At 43.9% G+C, this 27,639-nt stretch overlaps 2 protein-coding genes across 6 annotated transcripts in view; one reads left to right on the plus strand and one right to left on the minus strand.

Moving 5' to 3' along the window:
* The window catches only part of RBPMS (RNA binding protein, mRNA processing factor), a 142,109-nt gene extending 128,088 nt beyond the window's left edge, over window positions 1-14,021 (plus strand). Inside the window, exons 7-9 of one of the 4 annotated variants that reach the window (XR_013975324.1) lie at window positions 2,485-2,553; window positions 7,332-7,435; window positions 12,568-12,588. Coding sequence is in view for 3 of the 4 variants with exons in the window: in XM_080928278.1 (XP_080784404.1) it covers window positions 2,485-2,553; window positions 12,568-12,773 (275 nt within the window). In the remaining variant the exon portion in view is untranslated. Of the gene's footprint in view, window positions 1-2,484; window positions 2,554-7,331; window positions 7,436-12,567 lie in introns of all 4 variants that reach the window. The other 3 variants (XM_080928281.1, XM_080928278.1, XM_080928280.1) reach the window with 3 other exon arrangements.
* Window positions 14,022-17,599: 3,578 nt separating this feature from the next.
* GTF2E2 (general transcription factor IIE subunit 2) overlaps window positions 17,600-27,639 on the minus strand; it is a 45,367-nt gene continuing 35,327 nt past the window's right edge. For both annotated transcript variants that reach the window (XM_080929080.1, XM_080929081.1), the window contains exons 7-8: window positions 19,931-20,046; window positions 17,600-19,251 (exon numbers count right to left, since the gene is read on the minus strand). In XM_080929080.1, coding sequence (XP_080785206.1) covers window positions 19,135-19,251; window positions 19,931-20,046 — 233 coding nt within the window. In that variant the 3' untranslated portion in view covers window positions 17,600-19,134. The remainder of the gene's footprint in view (window positions 19,252-19,930; window positions 20,047-27,639) is intronic.

Consider the following 27,639-nt stretch of genomic DNA (forward strand, 5'->3'; position numbering starts at 1 on the left):
TGTATGTAAGCAAGGTGTGTGTGTGTGTGTGTGTGTGTGTGTGTATGTATGTGTGTGTGTGTGTTCCTGCATGTGTTTCTGTTGATGGCAGAAATGGCCAGGATGAATGTTAAGTAAGCCAGCTCTTCTCCCATGGCTACCATGTACTGTTACAGAAGAGCTGAGTTGAGCAAGTCTGGGGAAGCCTGTGACCCCTGCAGTCAGTGATAGTGAGAAGTCAAGTAGCCTCCAGGGCACGGACAGGAGTGACCTGGGGCCAAAAGCTACAGCAGAACAAACAGCCCAACTGGAGGAAAGGTGAAGCCTCTCCTTGCCATCCTCCAAACAGTCGTGATTAGCACAAAACAGCTTGTTCTCCTGGGCCAGCTACGCACATTCCTGCCTATGCCCCTCGGACTCTGCCCCTCTGTGGGTGCAAGAACAGGAAGCTGCCCAGTTTGACCTGGCATGTGCTGCCCCCTGCTGGAAGGTTGGTGCCTCGGGTGTCTGAAAGCAGCAAGAGGCATGCTGTCTTGGAAGGCAGGTGTGTGTGTGTGTCTAGATCTCAAAGATGGGGGAGCACTGGATCAAGAGGCTAGGGTGGCAGACAGCAAGGAGACCTTTTTCTCAGTCACCTTCACCAGTCCCAGACCATCTACCCTGCGGCTCACTGTTCTTCCTGCCAGCCCCTCCCTGTGACCCCCCTCTTGGTGAACACTGCCACGTTGGACTTAGGGCCTTACATCCCCACCCCACACCCAGGCCGCACAACCACCACCACTGCTCCACATTGACCCAGTGCACATGGACCATTTTGGGTTTAGGTTCCCAGCATCCCTTGCCTGAGGGCTCTGGCCCGGAGGCTGCCCTTTCCCAGCTGTCTCAGGAAGGCAGCTCCAACTCTGCTCTCTGCTTAGTGAGCAAATGGACTGAGATGAAGAGCCGTGAGCCAAGGGTAGGTACTTGTTTCTTCTGTCTTCAGCCCTTCCACTCTCCCGCTCCTGAACTCTAGCCTTCCTAACCTACCACTTTCCACATTGTCCCCTCTTGTCTGTTTGCTTGTTTATGGTTCCTTTTGCTTTACAGACACACTCAATGTGGGTGTTCAGTCTGTTTCCAAAGATAAGTTTCTGATCGCTCAACACTTCCTGCTGTGAGTGCTGGGAAAGATGCCTGCCTGGCTTCCAGAATCTTTGGGGGCTCCAATGGCTCCCAGGCAATATAACTTTATCCTCACAGTTTAAGCCTCTGGAAATAACATCTGACATGGTCCTGAGGAAGCATAGTGGATAAGATGAGCCAAGAGATGCCTGAGGTAGATTCTGATGTAGCAGAAGCTGCCACTTTATCCCTGGAGTTTGGTTTGATTTCTTTGGGGCCACATATGTGCCGATTTGGAGCAGGACTCTACCCCAGTTGGAGTGGAGTCCCCGGTGTGGCTCTTCCTCTTCTGCCTTGGCAGGTAGGGGACATGGCTACTGCCATGGGGTCCTTGAACAGAAGAAAACCACGAGAAGTGCTTAGGTACCAGGGCAAGAATTAGCTTCTCCCTAGGACCTAATTCCTTGGCTTCTCAGCCTTTAGAGCCAGGTAGTTGGCAGGATCTGCCTCCTGAGCTGGGTCCAGGGCAGCTTGTTTCCCACCCTTGAGAGAGAGAGAGGCGGGTTTCTACTCACCTCAGTTCCAAATCTTCACGGGCTTGTCTGCAGGTTGCCTCTGGCCAGTTGTACCTCTAACATAGCCAGAGTGGCTCCAGCTTCATCTTGATGTTTGAGGAACTGGATTAAACCCCCTGCCTCATGCTATGGTTCCCACTACTTCCTAGGCTTCTCCTCTTGGCTGTCATTTCTGTCTTCCTTGTCCCCAGGAGCACTTTCTGAGATGTTCCTTGTACTCAGTGGAAGGAAATATGGAACAGGAGTTCATGAGTAATCTTGGTTTCATAGCCTGGGCTATGGAAGAGCCTGTCTCAAAAGAAAAAAAAAATGGTGGGTGGGACATTGGTAAATAATATTCCTTCATCTGCTCAACAGGTTATAGGCAAAACTGACATTGTCAGTGAATGGGTGTTTAAGAATGAAATGTGCATGCCCTTCTGTTCAGAGTTTGCTTAGCATGAGAGCCAGAGCATCCTTCCAGGTGGAGAGGGCATCCCTTAGTCTGGTTGTGTTGGGTTGGTTAGGAGAGGCAACACTACTGTTGACCTTTGTCTAGCTAAGTCTCCCCAGGTGGGGAGTCTAGAGAGGAGAATCCACAATGGTCACACTAGGCCTCTATTGGCTATAAGCTCTAAAAAGGCATCTGTCAGAACCTCAGTCCTGGCTGAGGTTGGCTGGTGTTCATAGGGCACATGGAAATTCAGGGTGCTGCTCTGAGGTCTCTCCACCCCCGGGGTAGGAAGTGCCACCCTGGCCTGTGTGAGTTGGCCTATCTTGCATCAACGAGGGGTCCTGAAGACCCAGAATGAGGTGGGGACCCCAGTTCACATCTTTTCCTGTCTTTCAGATGCGCTGGCTCCCTCCCTCCGAGGCTACTTCCCAGGGTTGGAAGTCACGGCAGTTCTGCTGAGGCTGTGTAAGTACCTGTGTGATGTCTGTAAGCAGCAGTTTCCTTCATCCAGGAAGAACGTGGACATATCTCCTGAGTGTTCACCTGCAGTGGGAACATGAGGAACAGGCCCAGCATGGCTTCTCACTTGGGGGGGGTTCAGTTCCTTGAGTCAGTGGCAGTGTCTGTGAATCAGGAATTTGATAACTCAGTTGTGCTTCTGCTCCTAGCATTAACAGAAACCTGTCCCGATACCATCATATGCCGTGGCTCTACATTAGGACACATCATGCTCTCAAATACAGAAGGCAAAGGTGCTGATGCTAAGGCCTGCTTTAATAATGTAAAACCCACAGAAGTTACTTCTCAGGTTTTTTAGATGTGTTCCTTAGGTATATGAGGTTTTGTTTCATTTGGGTTTTGCCTACATGCATGCATGTATACTACATGCATAGAGTAAAAGCCCAAAAGTGGGTGTTGGATCCCTTGGAGTGGAGCTCTAGGTGGTTGTGAGCTACCATGGAGGGTCTGGGAATTGAACTCAGGACCTTTGGAAGAGCAGTCAGTGCTCTTACCCACTGAGCCATCTCTCCAGCCCTCACTTTAAAATATATATATTAATTACATATGCAAATAATTAATATACAAAGGACCACAAAGACAAAAGCACCCAAAGCAATTATGACATATAAAAAGTTAACAGAAACACCACTGATTTCATTTTATGTTGGCCAAATGGTGGTCATGGGTTCTACCCTTACATGTGGTTAAAAACAATGTCCTAAATTGGCATCTTTGTGCCAGGTTAGGCCTAACTTCAATTCAGACAACAGTCAGATGAATTGTTTCTTGTAAATTTAAGAGTGTCCACAAAAACCCAACTGCCTTCTGTACTTTAGCGCCTCAACTGGATTTCTGATTGATCATGAGGCACCATAACTCTGAACTGTATGGAACTTGATGGAATTCTGACTAAAATGGAGTTTTCTAAATGATGTAGTCCCAGGCAGCTTCTTGCTTAGATTACTCAGCATTTTGAACCAGGAAGGGAGACAGGTAGTCAGAGGACCCCCCACCCCCAGGTGGAATGCATATGGTGTACTCTGTGTGGCTTCTGTCCACAGTGGTAGGTGCTCTGAGAACACTGCTTTCAGTTGGTGGACAAGCTGGCCAGTGATGGTGGCACAAAGTCTAATGTAGGACTTGGCTTCTCTTTTTGTTTCATTTTGCTTACTGTTTATATAGGCTTAAAAGAAGAAATAAGTCTTTGAAATAAGTCCAGTTTAAAAGACCATATATTTTGTATTAACATGGCCATGTTTTCCCCCAAATCATTTTTGCTCACAGATCCATTAAAGTAGCTATCAGACCAGGCCAGTGGTGGCAGCAGCTACCAAAGCAGGGTGCCATTAACATACAGATTCTAAAAAGCCCTAGAAAAATGTGGCATCTATTGAAATGGGGGCTTGGCTGGCATGTGAGCTCCTATGGGGACAGTCTGGAAGAAACTTGGGGAGCAGTGCCCAGTGCTGTTGTGTGGAGCTAGATTTGTATAGCCATCATTCCAGCTCCTTGTAGAGTCTTGGATAAGGTCCTTCCCAAGTCACCTAATAACCCAAGCTGTGCAATCTTGCGGAGTGTATAAGACAGAGTTGGAAACACTAGTGTTGATGAGCTAATAGAGACACAGACCAAAACATGTGTCAGAAAGGCCAGTGCTGGCCAGGGGGCCAACTCTGTACCACAGGTAATGGGGATGTCAGTACCAGACATCACTCATGGTAGAATGTTGAATGCTGTTCATCAAATCCTTGAGATCTTCTTGCCTCTGGCTCTCAAGTGTTGGAATCCGAGATGAGCAGTGCCGTGCATCCCTGGCAGCCCGTGGGATCTCTGCTTTATCCGCTTTTGACTCCTTAGTGCTAACGCGAAATGACTAAACTAGACATTTAAACTAAACTAGCTCTTTACTCTTTGTGTAAATGTGCTTGCTCTGTCCTGCATTCTCATGGGGAGCCTCGTGGACACAGTATGCACAGAAAAACTGGACTCCGCCTGTGGAGAAGGATCTGTGGTTTGCTCTTATTGGTGGTGTGAGGAAGACCTGAGGAAGACCTTTGGAAGAGGGCTGAGTGTGCTGATGTTCGCTTGGCATGTAGTCGGTAGTTGAGTGATGTTTAGTCTGTCTACATGTTGAGTCGCCCCCATCACTAGAGTTTTGGTGATGATCCAGCCACATGACAGAGAACTATAATAATGTTTGAAAGGTATAATGATGTTTTGAAAATTACCAATTTCCCAACTCCATCAAGAACAAGGAAGCATGAACATGGTGTGTTTGGTTTTTTTTGTTTTTGTTTTTTGTCATTCCTTGCAAGTAGAAGTGATGTCTTTCCTTGTTGGATAGCCAAATATAGTAAAACAATTCTTTGAGAGCTTGGGAATTGGTGTGGGATGAGATAATATTCTTAGGAACTTGTGAGGTTCCTGGCCTTCGACCAGGACCATGGTGTAGAAATTGTAAGCACGTGTTGTTACAGCCTCACCAACGTAGAGGAAGGAATGGAAGATAAAAATAGCTGAAATGTGTAGCCGTTTATGCTTACATCTTGTTTGGGAGGAACAGCCTAGTCTGTCCGTGTCTCTGTGGCTGGGTCTTCATGCAGGCTGTGTGTAACAATCTCCCCTGCTCTTTCCTTCTGGAGACACCCATTGCTGTGCTCCACGCTCTAGTTGTCCAGGGTTGTCCTTGTGACTGACCTTCCCTTTGTATTTCTACTTAACCAGGATCACACCTGATCTCATAGCAGTAAATACTCCGAGAACACCTACAGTGTGCTGAGGAGGGGCATGGAGCAGTAAAATGGACATAATAGGTCAAACAGGGATGAGTGTCATGGGGAACATGGAGTCTGGTCGGACTAGGAGGTCAGTTGCTGGAGTGTAACAGCTTACAATGCTCCGTGTAGGAAGCAGGTCTGCCTAGCGGTCCCAATCTTTTCCAGCAGACCCCTCTATACCAGAAATTCAACTACTCCAATCATTTGCCTCCTCCATGACTAAATAAAGGTAGATGCAGCTGGGCAGTGATGGTACATGCTTTCAATCCCAGCTCCCAGGGAGGGGGACGGCAGAGGCAGATGGATCTGTTGAGTGTGAGACCAGCTTGGTTTACAGACAGGACAGGCAGGAACTTATAGAGAAACCCTGTCTTGGGGAAAAAAAAAAAAAAAGCCGGGTTTGGCCAGTGGCTCATAAAGAACAACTGACAGTCTGTAGAGCCCTTCTGGGAGACTCCTGTTTGTCGTCTCAACGGGGACATGGTCTGGCTCTTACTGCTCTGAGGCTAGGTCTGTTGTAGTTACATGTATGTTCCTTCTAGCCAGTCCCAGATTCCCTAAAGCCCAGCACATTTGCTTCCCAGCAGGACCACCAGGCTCACCCCTACACCCAGGCTCAATAGCCGTGTGCACAAAAGCTGCAGCCTGCCCATGACCTGTTCCATGCCTTGCTGTCCCTCTGTTTGAAGATGGCGGCCCTGTGTTAGACTGTATGCTATGAGCTAGATACCTGACTAGTCTCTGTCCCACCCTCCAGTCCCTGTGCATATGAATTTTGGAGGGTGTACAGAGGATTGTTGTGCACAGCAAGATAGGTGAAATGGACACATTCTGGGGCACTGCTTGCCTGGTGGTCACTTCACTGTCTGTGATGATAGGCTCTTGCCCACTACCAGCTGTGAGCCCTGGTGTGCACAGCTTGTCGGTCAAGCCTCATGTTATAATGAACCTAATAGGGCCAGGGTTAGTCCTCCTGATTAACATAGAACAGAAGTGGTGAGAGTGGGCATCCACAAAATTCAGTGCAGCTTGGAATCTTCCAGCAAGGCTTTGGGGGGACACCCTTGGTCACAATGGGAGTGTGGCAAAGAAGAGAGAGATTAGGTATTTTTTTAATCTCTCCTCAAATAGCCTAGCTTCTGCTAGGAAACCAGAATCATACCTATTCCTTAAATGTTTCTGTAGTTGAAATCTTTCCCATTTATTCTAATAAGACTCACCCCCAATTCTAGAAAGAGCAGATTCCACATATGCTCCCATCTTCAACAGAACATCAGACAGGAAGCCCTATAAGCTAGAAACAGCCTGGCTCTAGAAGTTATTATGGAAACAGAGCACTTAGTAGGCTCTTCATACCCATAGAGCTGGACTCCTTTCTTGGTGTGAGGAATTTTGGAGAACACAGCTGGGCCAACCAAGCTGCCAGGTGTATTAAAGATAATACAGCCAGGTCTGAACACATTTAGAATTCACAACTCTTAGCACCATGGGCACTCCAAGACAGTCAGATGTGCTTCCTGCTTATTGTGACAGGGCTCTCGGGCAGCCCAAAGCTGTTACGGTCTGAGGCAGCCCCTGGAACTGGTGACTGTACTATCTGTGACTTCAGATCTCATAATTTGACTGGCAGGCTTTGGGATGGCACTGGGGTCTAGCAGGGTCCTTAGAAACCCACACCATAACTCCAGGTGTCCCCACAGGCTAGACAGACAGCTTCCAGTACTGGGGCTCTTACCTCAGCAACTTCTCTGTGCCCATGCCTCTGTCCCAGTGGCCTTCTGGTATTGTTCTTAGTCCCAAGATCACTTTCCTGTCTGCAAGCATTCTGTGCTGCTTGCAAGGTCCTTGGGCAGTGACAGCTGTGCTCAGCTCCAACAGAATAGACTGGTCAGCATGACCCAGGGCAGCATGAGGCCCATGGAAAAGGTTGCCATATGCAGTTAACAGATCTCTCTGTCCACCCAGGTCTCTGGTGTGTGATGGCGGCTGCAATCTGTCTTGTGGGTATTAATGCGGTCTTCACTGGTGGCGACTGTCATCCAGCTGTTCTGCAAAACTGGAGCTTGCTGGTGAGTGCCAAAGTCAGGTGGCAACCAGTGCGGGCAGGGTGAACACCAGTATCTCCTGGAACCACAGCCTCTGCATGGGCCCATGGTACCTGCATCTACCCTCTCCAGTTGTTTGGCAGGCCCTTCCAGTGACTCCCAGTCACAAACCACCTAACGTCAGCCAGGACCTTAGTAATAGGTAGTTTGTTGGGTTTACTGGTGGGTGTTTTTTGTTTTGAAATATTATCTTACTATGTAGCCCAGACTAGCCTAAATCTTGATTCTCCTGCCTCAGCCTCTCTAGCACTGGAAAGGTTCTATGCTGCAATAAGTCACACCATGGCCCTATCATAGGCTGGCATCATGGCCTATGGGGCTTTCATACATAAAGGAAGTGTTTTCCTTGGTTTCACTCCCCAAGCCTTTGTTTTGAAATTAGTAGTTAGTTGGAAATCTGAGACATGACATATATGCTTCCTTCTTATCTGTCCAATTACATGAAGTATAATGAAGCCATTATACTCTACCAGGAGACATTTGTTTGAGATGAGTGACAAAACTAACTCTGGGGCTCTCCAGGGGCGCCTCTCTGGCAAGTTCTGATGGCCTGCCTTTCAGCCACTAGCAGCTGTCACTGCGTCAGTAGTCAGTGGTTTATGTGGTCAGAAGGCAGGCTCTCACTATTCACCTCAGGCCAACGTAGAACTTGGGATCTTCCTCCTCGCCTTCCTGAGGGCTGAGCTTACAGGTGCGACCCTCAGCAGGTTTAAATGAATATAATGTAACAGACATCCTGCCCTCTGCTACCTCATATGGCAGCTTTCAGTGACTTTGCAAAAATTGGCTGTGGGTAGCAGAATGCCAGGGACACTTCATGCCTCAGCCCAAATAAGGAGGTGAATTTCATTCCTTCTGGGGTGCCTATAAAAAAAGATGAGTCAAAAAGGACGAGAGATTGCTGCTGAGGGCAGAGCGTCAGGCCGTGTCCAGGCCTACATTTTGGGGACTTGAGTGACTTTAAGCTGAGAGTGCCACCTCTTAGCACTTGTTTAGAAGTGTGCACCTCCGACATTGCATCTGTCTTGTTTGCCACAATAGCACATGCTGTCACAGGCACCATATGTGATAGCTACATCATGTAAGGCACTGATGATTTCTCATTAGTTGTAGCCCTTGTAATCTTTTTGTCATGGCTGTCAGCAGTAATGCCCATGATTTACATCATTGTCATAGGTTGTTTTTGTTTTGAAGGGCTTCCTTTCTCTGGAGTAATTTAAAGATCAGTTTATAGCCACTCATGCAGTTTACATGGGAGTGGGTTACCCCACAAGGGGAGGTTTATTAGAAGCCAGGTCTTTGTGAATGCTATGCCAAGTTCCTAGTGCTAGATATAAATGCAGTAACACATCCAAAATATTAGCTGTTCTGGGCCCACCAGCCTAGTGTCAGAAGTAGGTGGGGACATCATACCTGATACCAGAAGGACCTAATAATAAAGTAGGTGACAGCAGCAAGGGTCACATGCCCCTGGAATACTCAGAAAGATGGCCAGGTAGTGGCAGTGAAGCGGGGTTGTGTGCGTGTGTGTGGGGGGGGGGGTGGCACTGACTCAGTTCAGGTAATAGCTCTGCAGTTCCCATGGCCACCATGGGTTACAGACAGGCAAAAGGGCAGAGGTTGTCATCAATCTAAGGATCTAAGGTGATGTTCATGTAGATCATCCTTGTCAGACAGAGGTACACCTGGGCTGGGTGGTCCATCTGCCCAACCATGAATAAACATAGCCAGGGAGAGTACAGGAAGAGTGTCTTCTACAGTAGACTATAAGTACTTGAAATGTCTCAAGTATTCACTTATCATAAATATTTGTACTTGATTAAATTAAGCTGAAAGGTATGAAAACAAACTTGTCAAATGCCCTGTGTTTACTTGGACTTGGGGCAGCAGGGGAGTATTTCTTACCTGACGTGGGAAATGAAGGTTAAGCACTGAGGTAAATAGCAGCTAGGCCAGGCAGATGGGGATGGTGAAGGTGAAAACAGAGCTGCCGGGGAGAAGGAGCTTACCTGGTCCTGGCCAGGAGTGTGGCTTAGTCTTGTAGCCGACCAGGCAGTGTTCTCCTGTAAGTAGCCTCCACCTGTAGTCAGCAAAGTGCCCTAGTGAGCTCACACACTGAAATGGGCGAGATCAAATGGTTTAAGATTGTGTATACTTTATGAAGATGGTCCTTTAATATACTTGCTCATGCTGTGGTGACCCCAGATTGAGGATCAGTTTTAAAATATCAGGAAACAGTCCCTGGTGATTTCACATGTACAGCTATGACTTCCCCAGCACAATCAGCTTTGACATCGTTGCTGCTTTTAAAGTATGTGTGTAGGAGCCGGAGTCAGGAGAGCCTTCTGAAGCTGGTTCAAGAGCAGGTGCCCTTGCAGAGCCATGTTGCCAGCGCTTTTAACTCTGGGTTTTGAGAGATCATTTACATGTTGCTCTGGGCCCCCTTTCCCAAAAGGATCTATGAAAAGAATCTGCCCCTAGTCACCCCAGCCTGCTGTCCCTCTCTGTGGAGCTTTGTGTTCCCGGATGTCTTTGGATTCTGTTTAAATGTCCTTGTTAACACATTCCAAGGTTTGAACTCCATCCCTAGCTAAAGCTCTTGTTTACAGAGACGGAAATAGCTCCATTTTGACCTTGTGTTCAGTCTGGGACATAGATGGCAGTGTGGATACATTCTTTTCCCATGTGAGAATCATATCTCCATGGTAGGTTCTGGAAAGCTCAGTGAGCTACAGTTTCTGCACTTCTTTCCCAACTTCAAAAGATCCTGTTAGGAGGTGCAGAAGAAAGAGTGCGGAGAATGAGAGGCTTGCTTACCCTGCCCTACAGGGATCGGCTTCCTATAGACTGTGCCTCTAAGCTGGTTGTGTAGCTCCCAGGCTGCACCTCCAGGTGCAGGTTCCCTGTCTGGCAGACTACAGCATTGTTAACAGAGGGGGCCCAAGCGTGAAGGAACATTTTGCTGTAACCTCCATCTGGGGTTAAGGATCATCTTAAGTAAGAAAATAGCATCCAAGATAACTCATCTAGAAGTTCTGCAGCGACTTATTGCAAAGCCCTTCAGGATTGAGGGGCTTACAAACGGTTGAGTTTTCAAAGACAGAATTTATAAATGCTGGGGGTAGGGGTAAGGAGTGAGAAAAGGAAAGGGGGGGGGAGCCTAAGCTAGAATCTTGAATGTATACCAAGGCATTGTTCTCAACCTGTAGGTCTCAACCCCTTTGGGGGTCCAACCTCTTAGCAGGTTTTTATCGAATATTTACATTGAATTAAATAAACAGCAGCAAAATTACAGTTATGAAGTAGCAACAAAATAATTTTCTGGTTGGGGGTCACCACAACATGAAAGGGTCATCGCATTAGGAAGGTTGAGAACCTGTCTAAGGTTAGGGAAAAATATGAAAAGACACGAGAAGACATTGAAAGAATCATTTTCACTTTGCTACTCAAGGCAAAATGGCTGAAGACTGGAAATTAGAGGTTGGCAAGAGCTATATTGGCATCTGTGTAAGGAACAGAGGTGCCCAGGCCTTGGTGTGGGGACAGATAGTGATTGGGATTTGACTGTAGAGCCTTAAGTAGGCCCAGTGCACAAAGGCTACTGCAGACTCAACAGCTCAACCTACACCCCCACCCCCAGGCATAGCCCATAGCAGCAGGTCTGTTCCCTGGAGCCTGCCCATCCTGTCCTGAAAGCAGCATCACACTAAGACACGGTCATGGTCTAGCTTGCTGCATTCCTAAGATGGCCCTCTAAGCCATCTTAGAACAGAACAAACAGACTTGCAGCACATAGCCTGGGTTTGATGGATTGTGCTCGGGGTTAGGAGGAAGTAGAACTTGTGTCATTTGTGTGAACATGTTGTACCACTGCTTTAGCAGAATCTCCTTTGGCAGGTCAGTGGTGGAAGGAAGTCAACTAGGAGACCAAAGGTTCACAAAGGTACTACTGTTGCTGTCACCTAAAGGGTGACCCAGGGAGGGTGGTTCTTTGATGACTGATTTGAAACTGTGTCTAGTTCTCTGACTAGCCAGGAACTTGAGAGATCTCTATGCCTGTGGGATTAAAGGCATCCCCTACCTAGAGATGGAGTCTCCTCACCTGAGCATCACAGGGTATGTGGCCCCCACTGGCACTGAATAGAAGAACCCCAAGCAGAAAGTGAGAATTCCCTAAAGGGCTTTAAGTTGTCTATCCCTACTAGATAAATGCTTCTGACTCAGAATGCTGCTGCCAGAGGACAGGACAGGAAGTGGTCACTGTTTGTGCAAGGTTTAAAGCATTCCTACAGCTCTCTACAGGAAGTAGCTGTTGATGTGCCAAAGATTCCACATTTGCAAGAGTTGGGAGAGACGGCGAAGCGTAAGAGTAATAGCACAGTACACCAATGCATGTCGGCTTCTGCTCTGGAAAGCTGTGCACAGCCTGCTCTCTCCCTGGTGCCTTTCCAAACTGTACAGGTGCACAGTGATCGTATTTGGCCCTTTAAACTTGTAGGCATTATTGTTACGACATAAGCGTTTTTCTGTACAGAATATGTATCTCTTCTGTGTTTTGAGTCTAACCTGTCAGTAAGATGGCAAGAAAATATGGGAGTTAGAGACTATCCCAGACAGCACTACAGAGCGTGGCGAGCACACTCCAGAACCTAGGCTGGCAGTGCTCACCAGGAGGACTGTGAGGAGCCTGAGCAAGCTCCTCTCAGATTTAAAAAAAAAATTCAGGTCCAGCCTTAGCTCTGCCAAAAAATACACACGCATTTGTTAAAAGTACAGGGAAAGGAGGGTCTTTAGTGTGTGGAGATAAGGTGAGAGGACATGTTGCAGAAATCTGTTCTGTACCAAATGAGTCCTCAGGATTGAACTCAGGTCACTGCCAGTTAATGTTTACTCACTGCGACATCTAACTGAGCCTCTTGCTTTATTTCCTTCCAACAGGGTCTCTCTCTAGCCCTGACTGGCCTGGAACCTCAGCTGATCCTCCACTCTCTCCTGCCTTATTCTCCACTGCACAAGTCTACTGAGACTACCAGTCTGATCGGGAACAGTGACAGTGCTGTGTGGTATTTTCACAACACGTTTTCTTTCTGTTTCAGGCTTGAAAACACCTTGCCCGGTTTTGATCCCTTCAAGACTTCACAACAGCCTCTATCACACATCTGTTTTCCTCAAAGAAAAAATATATAATAAAATGTGTTTTACTCTTTTACACTGTATAATTTTAAGAAATGTGTTATTTGTGAATGCATGGTCTGACATTTCTGTACAGTTTGGGGACATGGAACAGAGACATCAGCAGTAAAGGCAAGATGGTTAGTATTTTTATAACACATTTTAAGAATGGACAGATGGATCACAACTTTTCGCTTGATTTTTGAATGCTTTTAATGGTGTTTATCGTATTTATCTTCTGAAATAAGATGCATGTTTCTACATAGCGTCAAATTTTCCACAATTGTGTTGTAAATGTGTGGACTCTGTCTGCCTGACCCCAGAGTCAGGCCCTGTTAGTGACTTGGTGTAGAAATGAGCTTCTGTAGTATTGGCTCTGTAATCCTGGCTCCCAGGGATTTCTTTGCAAGACAATCATTGTCCCCAAGAGCATTTGCTATTGTATCTTGTTCACCACTAGGCAAAGACTACTTAAGTAATGTCTCTGAAAACCATGGCCACTCTGGCTGAGACTATACAAACTGTTCCCAGGGACATACTGACATAGTGTGCAGCCTAATACATATCACCCACCCTCCATAAACTTTCCATTTCACCCAATGTGCATCCACCTTACATTTAAGTGGATGGACATTAGGTGGCAAACATTGCCTCAAGAGGAACAGGCTTTGCCCACTCAGCCTGCAGAGGGCATCACGTTTCTCTCAAGTGATTCAGCAAAGCATTGACCTACCTGAGTAGCTAGCTGTGCAGTCTGGCAGCCATCCATCACGTTCTCTGGAATACTGCGTGCTCACCATGAGACTACCTACTACATTGCATAGTGCGGAGCATTAAACCGTGGCCATCTTGCTTCAAGACTTTTTCAAAGCCCAAAGTTAGTCTTGTGTTGTGTGCCAACACATTTCCAGAGGCTGTGACAGCACAGCTTCTGCTCCTCAAACAAGAGCCATGCTACACTATGTTGACCTCAGAATTTCCAGCTGCTGATACTAGACAATCTTTGTATCTTTGTTATTGATCTGCTTGTATTGTGTTGAAAACATTCATATTTTAATGACTATATCAGTGGTTTGGGAGGGTTATTATTTTTCATGAGAAGTCTAAATGTCAAGTTTTTAAAGATTATTTAAAAAAAAAAAAAAGAAACACCAAGGCCTGGGACTTTTCACTGTAAACCAGAGGATGGGGGCAGGCAGCACTGGGGACTTAAGGTGTCCAGGTTGGTGTTCAGGGACTATGCGTGCCCTCTGCCACTTGACTGTGAGACTCCTCTATTTGCTTTACGAGAGCGAGCCACTTCATCATCAATTATGCTTTTATAATTGTGTAAAGGTACTTTTGTATTGTCGTTTTAAAAAAAGATAATAAAAGTTTATTCCAGCCATTACATGATTTGTCTGACAACTTACATCAACCAAGCATGTCCTACAATGCAGATTTTCATTTCTAGGCTGTGACAGAACTAGGCAAGTGATGGAGACAGTGATGGGAGTCTGGGTAATTACAACACACCCAGGTGCCACCATGGGATCCACAGACCTGCTCAGTAAAAGGTACCAACCACCTAACCTACAAAGTTTTGAGACAGGCTGACTCCATGACAGGCTTCAAACTGGCAGTTCAGAAGACTAGGCAAGTCCAGGGAAATAAGTTACTGAAAACACTCAGGCCTCAGACAACCAAACTACCCTGTCCACCTGGCCTGAAGCAAGGACAATCGATCAGCACGTTTCCAGCCCCTCACACTACATCAGTGGTGTTGAGAGGTCACCTATCTACACACACACACAGAATTACCCTAAGGTGCTTTAAATCAGGCCTGCAAGCTCACTGGGGTACATCCATCTTGGTAGATGGCAGACCCCAGCATGCTGGACTTCTATAGGGTAAAAGACCCTTTGCTTACTATTTGAGTCCAGGTATCATTCTTTGGCAAATCGGTTTGAGGGAGGTCATAATTGTTAAGATCCTGCCAAGCACAGGGGCATGCACAGAGCCTATGAGACTGAGGCCAGCCTGGTCTTCATAGTGAGTTTCAGGACAGCCAGAACCAAACTGTTTGGGAAGGGGGGGGGGGGGTGACTGAGAAGTTAGTCTTCTTGCAGAGTACCTCTAGAAAACTCTCTTGAACAACACTCTAGAAAAATGTGGCTGCTGACTTAGCCAAGATGACAGTATTCTACTTCCGCAATTAACACCCGCCCCGGGGTCTTATGAATTCCCAGGCTTACATCAAACTTCCTTTATAGCAAAGGATCACCTGAACTTCAGATCCCCCTTGCCTTACCTTCCCAGTGCCAGAATCACAGGACTGGCACGTAGGTTTTATAAACCTGAGACTCGCCTCTTAACTGTTCAATCATCACTGGTATTTTTTCAGAGACTAGCCACCAAAACCAAGACATAGTCACTGCTTTCTGATCATTTGGCACTCCAAAAGGTGACCACACAGGCTAACCAAGCGTCACTACATCAAGGGATTGCTACCTTGTCATTTCTGTATGCATTTTGCACAGGTGTGTGCTGAGAGCAGTTGTGTGTAAGGACAGCTTGTATGGTGTGTCCCAATCCAGGTCACCAAGGCCCAGATACAAGCCCACAGACCAAGCACTTAACACCCACTTCACTCTCACGAACAGTTTTCTCTCACTCAACTGAGCAGAAATGGATGCAGGGTCTTTGGGAACCAGGTAACTTGGGATTAGGAAAGGGTTTATTGATTTGTTCATTCATTCTTGCTCCCTCATCAAAAAGGACTCGCTTATATAGGCTTTAAAAAAGTGGTAACTGAGCCAAATGAACTCTCCCCAGGAATTCAAGACTAACCCCCCCCCAGACTTATTTATTTCATGTATGAGTACACTTAAAAGTCCTATTACTGGTGCACTTTTATTGAGGGCGGAGGTCTTCACACAAACTGTTAACATAACCTGACCAAAAGAAGCACCAGCAAAGCTGGGTGGTGGTGCATCCCTTTAAACCGACCTCAGCAGGCAGACCTGAGTTTGAGGCCACCCTGGTCTACAGAGGGAGTTCTAGAACAGCCAGGGTTACAGAGAGAAACCCTGTCTTGAAAAACCAAAAAGGGGGGTTGGAGAGTTGGCTTGGTGGTTAAGGGGACCCAGGTCCAAATCCCACATGGCAGTTTACAACTCTTGTAACTCTAAGACCTGACACTCTCACACATACACGCAGGCAAAACACCAATACACATTTTTAATTTTGTAAAGATAAATAACCCAACAGTTTAGCCTTTGTCTCGACTGCTCATATGCACACCTCACTGAAAAACTGATGTGACGAAGACTGGAAACTGGGTCCAGCAACACATGCTTGTGATTCCAGCATTCACGGAGCTGAGACAGGACACAGTAATGAACTACAAAGCCAGGCCCTTTCCTATCCCTATTCCTGGTGAGAAACATGATTAGGGCAAATGCTTACATTTCACCCAAGGTATCTTTTGAGCCAAAACAGGCCTAAATATACTTTGAGATGATATTCAAAGTAAAATATTTACCAGGACAAAGAAGCATTTTTCTCCTAAAACTACAACACAGGATTTCAATGTAAAGACTTGCCAAAGATGTTCAGTGTCTTATAGTAGTCAAGTGCAAAAATAAAGCATTTTTGACATTTCTAGAACTGGCTGTTGAGGCCGTTTGTTTAGGTTCTAGGTACTTACCCCCGAGCCATGTGCACGCAGTGTTCTGACCAGGTAAAATGTCATTGGAAGTATGAGGTCACAGGAATGTGCTAACCAGCTTCCGGAGGGCCTTTGTCAGTCTGCTAAAGAAGAATGTATTTCTGCCATACATGTATAAACCATACCAGATCACACCCAACTTCCAAGACAAGACATGTTTAAGGTGCTATGGTCAAGGACTAGCCATTCATATTTATTTCTAGTAAAAAAACCTTTGTGAAGGAAAATGTGCTTTTACTCTAGAACCAGAAGAGGGATAATGGCAGACTGTCAGATCCTGTTCTGTCTTTCCAAAGCATGTTCTCAGGTTCACAGACAGGCCAGAGCTGGGTGTTCCAAATTAGCCTGAGAGGGTTTCCGTCCTCAGTAAGCCTCCCTGTCCTGAACACCTTCCATCTCTCAGGACAGACCCACTGGGAAACAATGAACTGTCCTACATGTAGCTCCACAGACAGCAATGAGACAGACAAGAGGCCATCACTTGTTCCCAGTCACAGCACTAGTCTCAGCTAGCAAACAACAGTCCGTGAAATGTGAGAAAAACCCCAACCTTCCCAAACATTAATCAAAGTTTTTTAAAAAAAAAAAAAAGTACAAGAAAGAAAAGGAAACACTAAGTTTCATCTTCTATGTCTAGGATAATTGCCATTACAAGAACTGGGAAATTCGTACATCCAAATGTATTTGTCCCACATGAGTGCCTACCTTCAGAACATGCTTCTGCTCTAGTGATTCCAAACAAAGGCTCATGAGAGAAATCCAGGGCTGTACATCCGCAGAGTCCTCAGAAGCAGCAGGACTGAAGTTCCTACATTGGCTCTCCCCCAGTACTCACATCAACAAGTCTTGAGTGTTTCTCCATCCCCTGGGTCCACACATCATCTGACCACATTTACAGGCTGTGACAGCAGCAGCCAAATGGTCTTTTTTTTATATACTTTATCTAAGTTCAACTGCATTTCCCTTAGCTAGTCCTAAAAGCCTCTTGTGACTGTGATGAATAATAGATCAGATGCACTGAAGACTGCCTCAGCTGTGCCCATTCCCACCTGCTTCTAAATGGCAGCAGATCTGACACAAACAGGCAGAGGTGAGACCAAGACTTCAACTTGAAATTTCTGGAGGAATGTCTGTAGTCACCCAGAAGAACTGCTGCCAGAATCTCTTCCTTTTTATTAGAGTCACTGAACACAACCAAACTCTTAGGTTCCCTACACAGTAATACAGTCTAGTACTTCAGCAGAGAGAATAACAAGGGGAACGACTGTTTGCAAGACAATGCAAGTGAAAAAAACAAAATTAGAGAATTTACAAGTTTGGCAACTAGTGACATACTTCTTTTCTAGATTTAGTTTCTTCATTTCTGTGGAGTGAGATAAAAAATTAGAATCAATTATTAGACCAGTTCCTAAGAAAACAAGCAAGAGCAGACTGAGCTAGAAGTCACCAGGTCACAGACCTGGCGGTAAAGCATGTATCAGAGCACCTACCTGTCCAGGAGGCCTCAAGTCTGCCTCCTTATAAAGCCAGATGAAACAGTAAGACAGACAGACTTGTAGTTCCAGACCTTGGCCATAACTTAGCTTGGAGAACATGGTTTGCAAATGGAGGTACCTGCTAGGAGATGAGTTTTAGATTTATGGGGAAAGCTAATTTGATGCCATAAGCATTACAGATCCTTACCAGTAAAACCTCCACCAATCAAGACAGTTATTCTAACTGATGTGGAAAACACAATGTGACATCTTCTTAGCCCATATTTTGGAGCTCATAGGTACAAAAGGTAAAGCAATGGAATGAAGTATTCATCAGAAGTCCAATGCTTTGGGTTACATTCTCACCTTTTCTGAGGATGTCAATCCTGGCTTTTATATTCTAATATTTAATATGTGAGATGAGGCCTGTGACCATGGCACACAAGAGGAAAGTTCAGGTAAGAAAATGCCTTCTTCAGAGTACAGGGAAAACCCTAGGAATTCACTATACTTGATAATGGCTCTCATGGAAGTGGACAGTAACTGGTGACAGAGGGCCCCTCACCAGAAATGGCCAGGAGCTCTCAGATGAGAGCTGGGCTATGGTAAAGCTGAGGTTAAGCTTGGCAAGAAGAGTTTCCCTACCCATGTTCAAGGTGGGAGCAAATCATAAATCCAACTTATTAAATGCTGACTTAGCCTTTTAAAAGAAAGCATTAACAATTATATTTAGTGTAATTTTATTGCTTATTAACCAGAGGTATACCCTGTGTTCCAAAGATGACCTCCTCAAGCATGCCAACAGTACTGACTCCAATTTTTGTCACCTCAGACACCCATCCAGACAGTGAGGGACTACAGCTGCTCCCTGTCATTTCTGAGAAGAGACAAACTGAATGTCCTAACTTCTTAAAGATCTTCCTACAAATGATTTTATTATAAATATTTCTCTTGTAATAAACAAAAACTGCATTCAGCACTATCCTCCAACTTGTTCTAAAGCAATAGAGAAAACATGGAATCCAGACCATTTAGAAATCAAGATAAACAGCAGACACCTGAGTGCCATGCTAAGTGTCTTTCTAATAAAATAAAACAAACCCAGAAAGTTAAACAGGAGCACCCACTCCCACTAGCCTGCTGGATGAAAATAATGAGTTTGATAATCCGCTCCTGTTCTGTAAACTGAACTGCTCCTCTCCTCAGTCCTGAGGAGCAGACAGGAAAGCAGAAAGTCTTCAGATCCCGGGCATCAAGAAAGATCTTGACTGTGTGTCTGTAACTCTGTGTAAGGATGAAAATGTTCCCTATTTGCCAGGGGTAATGTCCGAGTAATCCTTCAGCACTCCAGCCAAGTGTTCATTGTGAGTCTTAAACCGTCGCTTTTTCTGTGAAGCAGGCTTTTTCCTTCTCTGAATAGAGGCCTGCAGGACAAGATAAAGACAGTTAAACTAAGTGACCCCACAGGCAGATGGTTAAGATTAACTCAACAAGCCCAGAGACCAGCAGCTCAGGCAGAGGGTTCTGAGCCTTTCCTGGTTCTTGTTTGGAGGTCCAGCCTCAAACACCGCATTCACAGAACATCCCAGCCTCCAACTAGACCTGGTGCCTTCTGATACAACAAGGCTTTATAAACCTCCATTAGAAAAGAACAGGCAGGCACAAAAGCATAACACAACTTTGCTAGGCATTATAAGAGGCAGTGAATTTCTGTGCTGTCTCCATCAGAGGGAATCACTCCCTCACTTGCTGAAAAGCAGGATGAAAAGCAGCTAACCATTCAGAGCAGAAGGAACGAAACTGCTTTTCTAAAGAATACATACTGGGCCGGAAAGATGGCTCAGTGTTTAAGAGCACTGACTGCTCTTCCAGAAGTCCTGAGTTCAATTCCCAGCAACCACATGGTGGCTCACAACCATTTGATGCCCTCTTCTGGTTTGTCTGAAGACAGCTACAGTATATTTATATATGATAAATAAATAAATCTTTTGAAGGAAGGAAGGAAGGAAGGAAGGAAGGAAGGAAGGAAGGAAGGGAGAAAGGGAGGAAGGAAGGAAGGAAGGAAGGAAGGAAGGAAGGAAGGAAGGAAGGAAGAAAACGTACCACTTTCTTTGGTCCAGACTCCTGCATGGAAGAAATCCCCTGTCGCTTTAGATACTCTTCAATTTTCTCCTCATCCATTGAATCCACTGTAACACTCCTCCACAGTTTCTGGAATTCTATACCAACAAGACAATAGTTATTTACCATAAACCATAGCATCTTGGTGATCAAAATTCACCTTGAATATTATCTGTCCTGGGACTAAATTAGCATATCTGAGATTTCACTGAACAAAGAAATACCTTAAACCCCAGCACATGGAGGCAAAGCAGGCCTGAAAGTTCAAGTCCAGTCCTGCCTAATGTAGCAAGTTCCAGGCAAACAATGAGGATTCACAGTGAGATATTGTCTCAAAAAAGAAAGAAGGAAAGAGACAAAGACACAGATACAAGAGAAAGAAAAAAATGGCAAAAGTATGTCAAGTGCTAGAGGCAGCACCAGAAGGCTGTGTGACCTGGAAGACAGCCTGACAAGGTCACCAGTGTTTTCTGATTTAGTTAGAGAAGGGTGGTGTAATTGGTAGTTGAAGCTTCTCCCATCTTCAAAGAGAGGCACTTAGAGCTTTCATTCCAAGAGGAGGAGGAGGGATGTGAGGAGGAAGAGGAGAACTCTCCCTATTATGAACAAAGGAAAAAGGCAGGTGTCTAGACCTACAAATCTCATTCTCATACTGGACATGTACAAAACAAAAGTCCTTTATGCTTTAAATTCTGATCCTAAAGACAGCTTTACTGACCATGCTCACTAAGAGACTTGAAGCCTTTTCCCCACATCCCACCCGTGATAGCGAAGTCTGACAGTATGTACTCTGAAAAATGAGAAGGGGAAAGCTCCTGAATGCTGCACTAGGCTTCCCAACTGCCATGCCAACCCCTACACCAACATACACCTCCCCCACCATGCCAGTCCGCTAGTTTTCCTGTCAAGCTACATGATGGCTCAGTGGTTAGGGCTGTTCTTCAAGAGAACCCATGATTTGATTCCTACCTACATTGTGGCTCACAACTATCTTTAATTCAAGTTCTAGGGGCTCTCATGCCCGTGTGTCCTCCACTGCCCTACTCAGCAGTTAAGAGCACCAACATACCTGCAAGCGAAATACCCATGCCAAAAGAAAAAGAAAAAAAATTTTCCAAACCCTTTCAATCTAAATCAAACAAATGGTGACTAAGGCTATGTGCATGTGGATACAAGCAAGCAACTAGTGCATTATTTCAAGAGTCAAAGTTCACACAGCCAGTCTGGCTACTGTTTGGTGTGTTCCCATACCTTCAACACTTGACACCCTATACCACCCCAGAACTCTACCAGGAAAGCCTCTGAATAAGCCTATTTGATTTATAATTCACCCAGTCTGTAACACTTCTTTAAAAGAGACTAGGACAACAATCTTAAACTAAAAGGAGAAGAGCTGGAGGCAAGAGACAACTTGAAACCACATTACAAAGCTACAGGAATCAAAGCAGTATAAAAATAAAGAAATGTCAACCTACAAAACTGAAAACAGAGAATTGCTTTAACATCCACTAAAGTAAATATCTCAGTTGGTTTTTAATAAAGATGTAAAAACAGAAAATGAAATAAAGTCTCTTTAATAATGTCTTGGGCTTGGGAGTGAGTGTGGCTGGGGAGATAGCTCAGCAGTTAAGAGCTCCAACTGCTTTCCCAGAGGATCCTGGTTGACTTCCTCAGCACCCACATAGTGGCTCACTCACACCATCTCTTAATTCCAGTTTCAAGATTCGGACCTTTTCTGGCCTCTGTGGATCCCAGGCACAAAGTGCGTACAGATATACAGCATGCAAAACACCCACACACAAAAAATAAAGTGTGCCAGAAAAATCACTGAATCTACAAGCAGAAAAGGGAACATATGCAGCAGTCAACTCAATTTAAAGACACACACACACACAGTTTAAGAGCTCTGTTGCAATTATTTGTCCCTCTAGAATGACTCTGTCTCTTCTCTTACTGTCTTCTATCTTCAGTGGTCAGCATTCTGAATAAACCATGTCTGGTGTTTTTTTCTTTTGTTTGTTTGGAGAGGGATGACTTATCACGTCCTCATGATGTAGATCCATCCTGGTTTGATGTCATTAATTCTGAAAAATTCTTGGCCACTGCTATTCAACTGTCTCTTTCACCATCTCCTTCAGACATCCATGAAGACCATCTGATACTGTCTTACGACTCGAGGGTGCCATTTGATTTCACTTTCTTCTGTTAGCTTCCACTTGGTTGCACCATGTCTACAGAGAGGCTACTGAAGCTGTTCTTCAGTTCGGCCACCACACTTCCCATTACATTTTCTTAGGTGAAACATCCCACTTCATCATACAGCTGATATGGCCTTTTCTACTACTTAGCTCAACAGTAACGATTATTTTAAATTCTGTGTCTAGCAGCTGTAACTAGTAGTTCAAGTATCTGTGTCTTAAGAACTTGGTCTCATTACTGACCTGGTCTCAACAGTATTTTGTTATCCTTTGTCTCTTTCTATGCCTTTTTTTTTAAAGCAGGACATCCTCTGTGGGACAGTGGAAATCAGAGTTAATAGTCTGTATGCCTGGAAATGGGAACGCCTTTCCTCTGCCAAGCCTGCAGAGAGTGAGTCAATCTAGTCAGGGTGTGAGTTTGGTCAGCAAGTTCTACTATCCTGAGCCATAATGAACTAGCTTCCAATTCTTTAAACCACTCATAGATTATAGAGCAGACAGCTGTTCTGTAACCTTAGCTCCTTGAAAGACTAAGAAGGCCCTAAACTTTCAGATTCCTGGCACTGGCATAAGGGTAGGATCTAAGAGGGAGCTAGAAGTTCCCAACTACCTAATAGCCAGGGTTTTGTTTTGAAGATTCATTTTTTAAATGATCAGTATATGTGTTTATGTGTGTGAAAGCACATATAGATTTGTACATGTTTGCATGAAGGTATGTATGCTCACGTGCATTTGCTTGCAAAGTACAGAAGAAGATGGCTGATCCCCTGACACAGAAGTTACAGACATTTTGGAGGCACCTGCTGGGGTGCTAAGAACTGAACTTGGGTTCTCTACAAGAGCAATTGCTGTTCTTCACACAGCCAAATCCTCTCTCCAGTCCTTAAAAGCCAACCTTTAAGACAATGTGATGATTCTGCCTACATCAGATGAACATATATCGCTCACTTACAAGTACATATGAAAGTAAGTAATGGCAGATCAAACCTTCATCTCAGCATTGTAGGTTTTTTTTCACCACTGTTATTTTGTTTTTAATTATTTCAGTTGTTATGGGAAGTACACTATACAAAATAATAGTTCTGGTATTAGACCAAAACTTTCTTTATTCTAGTTTACCAACATATAAAAACTGTGTTTTTGCATATTAACCCAACTGTATATATTCATTGGTTAACTTCATTCAAGAGACTTTTTACCATGCTTCTGATGGTGACACTGTAAAATCAAAATTCTCTGAAAATGAACTGCTGCCAGGGAGTGGTAGCAGATGCCTTTAATCCCAGCAGTTGGTAGGCAGAGGCAGGTGGATTTCTGTGAGTTCAAGGCCAGCCTGGGTCTACAGAGTAAGTAACAACAGCAACAAAGCTTTCTTATTACACATAGAAGCATTCCCTACTAGGAATAGTGTTAGCCATGGTCTAACAAATGCATCTGTTCATTAACACAGGACCTTAAAATACATGCTATCCTGGCTAGTTTTATGTCAAGTTGACACAAGCTAAAAACGAAGGAATTTCATTTCTGGGGGCAAAATGCATTCTTAAGATCCAACTGCAGGACATTACTTTAATTGGTGGAAGGCCTCTAGCCCTTGTGGGTGGTTCTAGCCCTGAACTGTTTTTTCTGGGTGTTATAAGCAGGCTGAGCAAGCCATGAGGAACAAGCCAGCAAGCAGCGTTCTTCCTCCCTCCAGGTTCCTGCCTTGTCTGAGCCCATCCTGATCTCCTTCTACGATTAACAGTGCTGGATAAGTATAAACCAAATAAACCCTTTCCTCCCCAACTTGCTTTGGCCATGGTATTATAGCAATAGAAACCCAATCTAAGAGAAATACTGTCCATGCATTAAAACAAAAGTTAACTATTTCCTTTAAAGACATGGCTACTCAATCATTTTCAGAGAAAATTTCCTAACTTTTTTGTGCTCATTTACCTACTCTTCTTTCTTTTCCTTCTTTTCGAAGTGCTAATGAGCAATCCCAGGGCCTCACATATACCAGACAAGCATTCTATCACTGAGCTGTATTATATCTCCAACTACCTAGTGCTTTAGACCAAGGTGTAGCTATGTAGCTGAGCCAGCCCTATGCTCTCAAGCCTCCTGCCTCAGCCTTCCATGCATTGAAATTACAGGCATATACCATTTTTACTGAAGCTTTGCCTTTCTTTAGCCTAATGCTGTTGCAGGATTTGTAAGTTTATAAAACATGTCTAAAAAACTACTAATTAAAAAACAAGGTAATTTTGATTATTTTGTTGTTTTTGTTGTTGTTTTTCCACAGTATCTCTCTATAGCCTGGCTGTCCTGGAACTTTGTAGATCAGGTGATCTCAAACTCAGAGACCCCACCTGTCAGCCTTTCAAATTCCAGACCAAAGGTGCCCAGCTTAATCTTTATTGTCTTTAATATTGTCAAGTCACTTTAAAAAAATAAATTAAGCTGGATACACTATAATACTAGGACTAGACTGAGCTCAGGAGTGGACTAAAGTGGAAAAAGTAAAATTCTTATCTCAGATAGGTAGGTGGATAGGTAGACAGTCAGACAGACACAATTTTCACTGTTGGCCTGACTAGAGTTGGAGTCACCAACAAGGCGCACACACACATAAAACTTTTGATCTGCATAAAAATTGTGCTAAAGTACATGCATGGAACATATGTTACCAAACCATCAAAATATAATGCTCTGGAGATGTCAAGTTGTGGTAGAGAAACTGCCCAGCATATAAAAGGTCCTAGGTCCATCCACAGCACTACAAAAATAAAACTAAATAATCACTTAAAAGGAGAACAGAGTACAAAGTAAAGACTCAACAATGATAGCTTCTAGAAGGAACCACAAACTCTAAGAATAAAGATGAAACACTTTAAGCTTCTAAAAAAATGGTTACCAGCAATGAGGAGACAGTCTCATAGGGATTCTCATCAGAAATACCAACAGCCACTAAACTATGAGCTGAGGAAGACAGCTGCAAATGCAGCCCAGGCTAATGAAACTGATCTGCTTCTTTCCTATTTGACTAATCAAACCCAAAACTACAAAACCTTTGGTCAAAATAGTAAGTGGCAGACAGACTTAAACAGCTCGTGTCTTAGACGCTGTGTTTTCGACACTACCAGCAGCAGCAACCCTACATACTGATTAGTGCGAGACTCCCTTTTATTATTTAACCATTGTAAACTCATGAGGTAGACTCCCAGGTGACAGAAAGAGGGAGTCTTGTCTAAGTGACAGATTTAATTCTCTTGTATTCTCTTGACCACCAACATCTGCATGATATCTAAATTAGTAAGAGTCCGGTTTAAGGAAATAAAAGTCCTTTTAAAATTAAATGTATGCTTTGGTCTAAATATTCTGTTTACTTTTCTGATTAGGAAAATTCCTACAGAACAAACTATAGGACATATGCTTTTGTTATAGACAGAATTAAGGGTGATCTTTCACTTGCTTGAAATTTATCCATTCAAGAGCGTTTTCTGTTCTACAGTGGAGACTGACACCTAGTGGGCTAAAACGAACATCACCATCGATGCCAACACATCAAAGATAAATCTCACAATGTGCCATAACTAAGGGTGGAAGGAGAAAGGGCTAGGGTCTGAACTCAGACAAAACACCCATACACAGAAAATAAGTAAATAAAGTTGTCTTAAAAGTTAAGGACAACCATAGCCACCCACAATAGAGACATCTCAAACAAGAAGATCAAGTCAAAGTAAAAGCCAAGCAAAAATGTGTCAGGCAAAGAAAGGGGGAAGAGTTATTACAGGTGGGCTACAGAAAGGACTCTAATAAAAGAACTGGACTGCAGTAAAATAACACAATGCAACTGAGAGGAACTCTATGAGTATGAATATAACCCTTAAACTATTATCATTCAAGAACATTCACAGATTTAAAACTGTAAGAATGTATCACATACATCAATCACACAAAGAACTGAAGGAAATCAAACTCGTTAAGACTGTGTGAAACTTTAATGTTTGATTAATCATTGTTCAGAGAAAATTGTCAAAATTTTAGTAGATAACAAGTGATCTGACAGATTATATGTTGTTGAAGTAAAAACAAAAAGGAGCAACAAAAGTAAAATAATGGTTTGACAAAGAAGGAAGCCACACCAAGTATACAAAGTTGGCGATTAAGATGCAGAATAAGAGAGAATTAAAAGGTTCTAGAAGCCGTCATCTACAAATCTGTTGCCATTAAAGATGCAATTTGTAACACAATTTTTGAGAGAAAACACAGTAAGTTACTGTGACTGACACACAAAACAGAAAACCTAAAAACAAACGAACAAAGCTAAAAGAAGACACATATGAATATTAAAATCTGAATTATGTTACTATAAAGATCCCAGAAAGAGGAAGTTGCTTCCAGCTCTTCAATGCTAAGCCTGCCTGCTTTTCTTTATTCTAAGTCAAAAACATGACTTTCATTGTCCCTTTCCTAGTTTACAAAATGGTAATGCTTTCTAGCCCTGAAACTTTCTCAGTTTTTCTTAAGAATGTTCCCTATGCTGTTTACAGACCTCACTTGCTCAAAATCGTCCTCCATCTTTGAGAGAGACAAGACAGAGATGGAAACCAAATATCTAACACCAAAGGTTAGTTCAACCGCAGGAGTGTTGAGTATGGCTCAGTATTAAAAAATCTAGGAAAACATTTCATAATATACTGAATAAATAAGCAACAACAAAGATCTTAAAAGAAGCAAAACTATTTTTCTCAGTCTAGCTCTCCAGCATCTTCCTGAGTTATAAGGATACTTCATCAATACTCTTTATCCAACATACAAGACACTTGCTGTAGCACAGGCAAACACTTCGCAATCTATTCATCACAGACACATAGTGGAGAGTTAAACAACTATACATCATTAGAGAGTACTTGTAGTGCAGAGATCAAACTAGAAGAATAAGCTACTGAAAAAATGTGTTCCTTAGTATGTGAAATTGTATCACATGTATAATCATATACATTACTTTTGTAATCTGGAGAAGTGAGGGAATAAAAACTCCCATTTGTCTCTGTCAGCCAATCAGTAAGATTTTAGACCAACAAAGGACATATAAAATGACAATCTAAACCAATGCAATAATAAATAATATAAGTGCAAGTAAAAAACACAAACAGAAAATGGCTAACAAAACTAAGCAGAATATTCTTAGAAAAAATCAAATTAAAGACAAGAAATATTAATAGCTTATCAGGAAGACTGTCCTGGGGATGACTCAGTGGTTAAGAGCACTGGTTGCTCTTCACAGGTCCTGAGTTCAAATCTCAGTAACCACATGGTGGCTGACAACCATCTCTAATAAGATCTGGTGCCCCCTGTGGTTATATATGCAGGCAGAATGCTGTATACCTAATACATAAATCAAAAAAAAAAAAAAAAAAAGAGAGAAAAACTATATATAATATACTCTACTACTGCTAAACAAAGACTATTCATAAAATGGCTCCACAAACTGCTATCAAGAAGTTC

Source organism: Micromys minutus, assembly GCF_963924665.1.
Source record: "Micromys minutus genome assembly, chromosome: 14".
NCBI classification, from domain to species: domain Eukaryota; kingdom Metazoa; phylum Chordata; class Mammalia; order Rodentia; family Muridae; genus Micromys; species Micromys minutus.